The 6322-nt window shown below is 46.4% G+C and overlaps 1 protein-coding gene across 4 annotated transcripts in view; it reads right to left on the bottom strand.

Annotated features, from left to right (window-relative positions):
• Positions 1-2076: 2076 nt before the first annotated feature.
• LOC107389322 (chromosome sgr13 C12orf4 homolog) overlaps positions 2077-6322 on the bottom strand; it is a 55673-nt gene continuing 51427 nt past the window's right edge. For all 4 annotated transcript variants that reach the window (XM_054733474.2, XM_054733476.2, XM_015965410.3 and 1 more), the window contains 3 exons: positions 5586-6249; positions 2817-3082; positions 2077-2742 (listed from right to left, as the gene is read on the bottom strand). In XM_054733474.2, the coding sequence (XP_054589449.2) occupies positions 2290-2742; positions 2817-3082; positions 5586-6249 (1383 nt within the window). In that variant the 3' untranslated portion in view covers positions 2077-2289. The remainder of the gene's footprint in view (positions 2743-2816; positions 3083-5585; positions 6250-6322) is intronic.

Genomic DNA, 6322 nt, shown 5'->3' with positions numbered 1-6322 from the left:
AGCACACGTCACTTCCTCAGGACATCCAAAGGATGGCGCCATTTCCACAGAAAACCCTTTCATGTGGAGCCAGAGTCTCCAGCAGACCGAACCACAGGAGACCCGAGGGCAAAATAAACAACACGTTGAAATAATAAAGTCTGGTACATCCTTTTGACACTGCAGTTATTTTATTCTGTATAAACTGTTTGGTAGCTGCATATTTTTACACATTTAATAGATTTCTAATGAAAATTACTTCTTTGCCACAACCAACAAGAGAAAAGCATTTTGTAAAATCATAAAATATAAATCTGGCCTTCACAAAGTTTGGACAGTTGGCACTTTTTACTTTAAAAGTTTCAAAAATAAAAGTCAACCACCTACTTGTGTGCATCGGTTAATCAAATCTGTAAAATAAAGAAATAAAATAAAACAATTTACAGATAAAGATGATTTAAATGAGACGCCTTATTTGCACCGGTGGATCAAAAACACCAGAAATGACAGAAGTCACAGTTTTGCTCCTACCGATGAAACTCGCTGCAAAAGGCCGAAACAGAGCTTCAAAATAAAATCTGCCAAGTGGAAATAAATTATAGCTCTGAAGATCCTACCACCCTTATACAAATAATTTATCTAATTATTGATGCTGGACATTTCAATAGCTTAACACACGATTTTGTAAGAAAAGCATAATAAATAAACAAATGTTCTAAAAATATACAGGCACTTGTAAAACCCACATTTTCTGACAGATTTCCATTTCAGTTCAAAGGGGAAAACAGGGTAACTTGGGACTCTGGAGGGCTGAATGATGCAGTAATAACACCACACTGAGCAGAACTCTGCAGAAGAACGCCGTTCTGCGTGGATTATTAACGCCGTAAAGGATGAAAATCCTTCTGGTGACACTTCCCATCAGTCCAACATCCAATCGTGTTTGGACAAGTCAACGCAGCGAAAATGAGACATCAGTCAAGTCACTAACACACACGCGCACACACACACACACACACACGCACGCACACACACACACACACGTTCACACACACACACACACACGCTCACACACACACACACACACGCACGCACGCACGCACACGCTCACACACACGCTCACACACACACACACGCTCGCACGCACACACACACGCGCACACGCTCACACACTCACACACACACACACACACCACAAGCTTCGGTTTCCACTCACTGCTGAACCTTTTATTCTTCATTTTTTGGTCTTTTCAGGAATGGTTGCTAAGAAGTGGGTATCCATGAGACGCCGCCGCATGTCTCCCCGCAGCTTTACGTAACACGCCCATCTGGATGTCCTAGATTGTCGTTTGAACGTACAGCGAGACACGAGGGTTTACGCAGCAGGGAACGCGACTCGGCGGTAACCTGTAACCAGACCGGAGGCGCTACACAAGGTGTTAAGCAGAGACAGCTGTCCGGGTCAGAGGCGTACGCTAGTAGCAGGTAGAACACACACAACGTGGGACGCAGTATTGCAGTTTGTTTACATAGCTTCTTTCTTCAACCACAGTTCACCCAATCACCTCAGCAGGCTGCATAACGGAGTTCCCACAGGGATTAATATAGAGTCAATTTGTGTACAAAATACTTTCCGTAAATCTCTTCAAGTGGTGTCGAATGAGGCGAAGCTAGAGCAGCGTTCCGGGTGTGGCTGAATTCATCAGCTGTACACGTTTTACGTTTCGTTTACTCATCATAGAGAGCAATTAGCCAGATATACAAGGACGACGCCTAGATCAGCTAACCTTGATGTCTTTGTGATGTCAAAGTTATTTCAAGCCTCAAAATGTTGAATTTATCCACGTTTGGAAATGGATGCATGAACATGGTGGTCTTTCTTATACAGGCAGGTCAGTGAGTGCAGATACGAAGCAGAGAACTTAACCTAATGACCACCTGAGAGAAGCGCGTGAACAAGCCTTCATCACACCTTAACCATGTTCCAGAAGGTGAAACGCGGAGCCCTTTAAAACTGGCGATGGATCATAATAAGATTGACATTAAAAATATTTCATTAGCTCTGTGTTTGAGGTTGTCGACATCTTCAGTAACTCTACGGTACCTGAGGACAACAAACGTCATAAAAAGACCTCAGGTGTGTTTCTGCTGGAGCAGGAGGACACGCGCGTCATTCCCGTCTCGAGCCACGTCTCGCATGGCCCACCTCACTTGGTGCTAACACAAGGCATTCTGGGAAAACTAGTGCACTGTCGAGTTCCATTCCAGGAACCTGAACGATTATTAGTGATTCCATCACTCCCGTGTCTTTTACAAGAGTTCACTTCGGAGGTCCTTTTGGTCAAACACGATGTGACAAGCTAGGTAGATGGCGACGGCTCCGAAGATGGCAGAGCAGGCGATGTAGGCAGTAACAGACTGTGCAAACTGAACAATCATTCCCATGAAGAGGGAGGGAAAAACCTGAGAGAGGAGGAAGGCGCTATCCAAGATGGCAAAGTCCAAGCCCACACCGCGCGTCTCGTATCCCGACTCGGCCTCCTCCTGCTCGCTGCCGCTGGGACAAGAGGACGAGCCGTTCGGGCTCTGTGGGATGGGAACGCTTTCATAACTGGCCTGGCTGAGGAAGGGATGCACGTAAGGAGCTGCGTTGTGGTTGAGGAGACCCTCCTCCTCCTGCACAGGAGTCAAATAGGAGCAGTCCCGAGCGGCTGCTTTGCCATTTTTATGCAGACTTTTGGATTTCCTTTTTGGCATGTACACCTGGAATGAGACGTAAAACAATGGCTTACATTCATTTGGTGGACACCTTGTTGAATGAAGGTCTTCGTTTTTACCTCTTTTTCCTGGTGGTAGTGGCAGGTGAGGATATACGGCAGAGTCTGCAGCGTTGCATAAGCATAACCAGTCAGAGCTGCCATCGCGGTGACCAGGACAACGCTTTTGGACAGACAGATGACCAAAGCGGAGATGGTGAAGCTCACCATGCTGCTCAGATAAACCCTTCGTGATCCAAAACGGCGAACCAAGCGACTCATCACCAGAGAGAAGAAGGTTGAGGTAGCGCACTGGAGGAACAGGCCCAGACTGCCCATTCGGATTCCTGGAAGAAGAACACGATTGTTACGACACCATTTACTGACCTCCACTCCCAAAGCTAAAGCTACGTGGACGAGCCAGAGAGCCTTTTGTTTACTCAGCTCAGAAACGTGTCCGGTTTGGTGACTCGTAAAGAGACCCGGGTTTAGAATGACTGACTTGGGCACTAACACACTCCATTAACCTTTGATAAATCCTCGACAGGACGGAGAACCAAGCACAGACCGGTTCTTGTTTACTGATGTAATCGGCCCGAGTCTGTCCCGGTTAGCGACCCAGACAAGCATCCGAACACGTCCGTCCAAGCGACTACGGAGGAATGTGAAGTCCTCACGACAGAAGAGCAGCGCATTCCTGAGCTAAATTAAATTACATGTTAAGTTTGTTACCGATGCATCCTGTCGAGAGTTTTTAGTTCCTAAAAGCACAACGCAACGACCAGGAGGAGGAGGAATTCCATCTTTGAGCTGCTGTGAGTTCCCCAGAGATCGCTCTGATCTGACCTCGCTCTCTGTGAACAGTTTGGGTCAGGAGTTCAGCAGCAGAGCAGACCGACTTATCTGGGAAGAATGAGAGGATCGTATTACTCCTAGAAAGCAAAGCTGCAGAGCCCGCTTCGTGAACACCACAAACACTAATCAGAACTCAAATCTGAGCCCAAAGAAACGGGTCTGAACCACGACGCTAACCCTAACCGCTGTCGAGGTTACCAGGCTCGGTTTGGGAGGGGGCCGTGAGGTCATAAACAGAACAGACTACCCTCATGGAGATGAGCATCTGCAGGGTTTAAGAACACCCGCCGTGTTTTCAGATTAAAACAAACAAAACTCCGAATGACCTCAAAACTGTGTTCTGGCTGTCTACCGGACTTGAACCGACACGCTCTTTGTGAGCTGATTCACAGCCATTGATTCGCTGTGAGTGCGACATTCCTGAGGGTCTGGCAAGGAAAAGCAGCAGATAGGTGGACAAACAGAAAGAGGAAGAATTGGGGGGAGGGGGGGGGGGGGCAATGAAGGAAGGATAAAAGGTTAAAGAGTCAGGAGAGCAGGACCCAGACCGTCTTAAGTATGTTCAGCAGTTCAGTGTTTGAGACCAGAAGCTAAAGGTCTACAGCGAAGGTGAGACATGCGAAAGCCCCAAAATTAATAGATAATAATAAATGTTTCCAACTAGTTCTCGAATCTCATTTTACCAATGAACAGGGTATCTTCAAGTTTAAGGGAGCCAAATTTAAGACTTTTTAAGACCTTTTTTAAGGCCACTTTGACCAAATTTAAGCTATTTTCAATATTAAATTTAAGCTATCATTTCCAGCTATTGCCTGGAACCGGTGCTAACCACATCACGAACGTGGGAATAACCATCCAGTTGCCATTAAACTTCTCCATGGCACAAGCTCCCACTAGCTTAACCAGCTAATGTGCTCATCTAAAAATAGCCCCCTTTCACAACCAACTGAATGTGTACGGTTCCGCTTACGCCAACATCACGCACAAAAAATCCTGAACACTAACTAGAAATTCACAAAATTTTTATCGAAATAAAAGAATCTTGTTTATTGGGTCTTTGGTAATTTAAGACCTTTGGAAACTGTATTTAAGGATTATTTGTTATTTTTAAGGATTTTTAAGGCCTTAAATTTTGAAAAGCAAATTTAAGACTTTTTAAGACTTTTTAAGGACGCGCGGATACCCTGAATGCAGTCGTAAAGAGTGCCAACTATTCACCTTAAACAAATTAAAGAAATTAAATATCCCCGCCCCCCTTTGATTTTTACCAAGAGTTGAATTTTCTTTTCACTGCTTAAAGAAACACATTAAAGAGGTCCTTCATTCATATTTTAAATACATCTGCAGTTGTCTAGTTGGAATGATTGCCTTGAAAGTCGTACTCAGGGGAAAAAAGCTCAGGTGAGCTTGTTTCAGCACGGAGAAATCAGCTGGAGGAGGAAGTAGCTTCAGACGGCAGGGTTTGGGGTCTCACTTCCTGATATTTGGACATCTCGCCTCTGATTGGATAAGAGCAGCACAACTCTACCGCTGACTTGCAGTGTTTTATCTTGACAAATAACACAGACCTGAAGGAGTTCTGCCGTGTGGCGGAGCTGCTAATGCTAACGGTTAGCATATACTAGCCAGGACGTTCTCTGCCGTTTCCTGGACCCTAGAACGACGACAGCCTTCTCAGTCTCGATCCAGTACAACCAAAGGACAGCTCGTCGTAGAGCGGTCAGGCTTTTCTACAAATGTCACCATCTATTTTCTATCAGAGGTTCAAGCAGGAGATAGATGTAGGAGACTATTTCCATGTTCAGCCTGCATGAAAAAGAGTAAAAAGGGGTTTTTCAGTGACGGACCTCTTTAAAGCAACGTGATCTCCTACCTGCGACGTGCACACCTCCATATAATTAAACCCTCAGGATGTCGCAGCGCTGTAGAATACACTTTATAAGTGTTTTAAGACCAGAGGCGGGGTAAGAACAGATATTACAGAGAAAATCTGACCTTCATCATATCTTTGCCTAGACATGCTTCCAGGTAACGCACTGGGAACGCCCTCATACAGGCCTTCTCCCACAAAGTCTGTGTAGAAAAGCATAAAAGACATGACAGCCACCCAGCTGCAGAGCTGGGCCATGCACAGCAGCTTCACCACCCGCGGGACGTGACAGTAGCTCCTGAAGATAGCTGGGGTCATGGACCAGCATGTTCTCAGCAGACAGAGCAGGGGTCTGGCCTTGAGAAGTCTCAGCTTGCACTTGAGCAGGTAGCAGCACGAGCGAGGAACGCCACGACAGCCTGCCTCCATCGAGCCGGCCCCCGACTCCTTTAAAGATCCAGTTCCACTGACGCTGCTGCTGGCACACGACACCTCCTCAGACATCTTCATGGTGATGAACACACTGGAGACGAAGATGAAGATGAGGATGGAAAAAAGGCACTCGGCTTGGCCTCCTAGATAAGCAGAGAGCAGGCCATGACTCCAGTCCAGCGCTGGTAGCAAATATCCCACACAGCCTCCTAAGCTGACCATGAAGGAGAACATGGCAAAGGCTTGGCCACACTCCTCTTCTTCCCGGTAAAGGTCCGACAAAAGAGCCTCCAGCGGCGTGAAGCAGACTTGTCCGCAAAAGTCCAGAAGTCCCACGCCAAAGATAAGGAAGCCCACCTAGAGGAAGTGTTCAGTTACAGTTAGACATACGGCAACATCTCTAGATCCACATTAGCTAGACTCGTCTGTC

The sequence above is a fragment of the Nothobranchius furzeri genome, chromosome 4 (genome assembly GCF_043380555.1).
Source record: "Nothobranchius furzeri strain GRZ-AD chromosome 4, NfurGRZ-RIMD1, whole genome shotgun sequence".
Taxonomy (NCBI): domain Eukaryota; kingdom Metazoa; phylum Chordata; class Actinopteri; order Cyprinodontiformes; family Nothobranchiidae; genus Nothobranchius; species Nothobranchius furzeri.
This window is presented reverse-complemented; position numbering and strand designations above follow the sequence as displayed.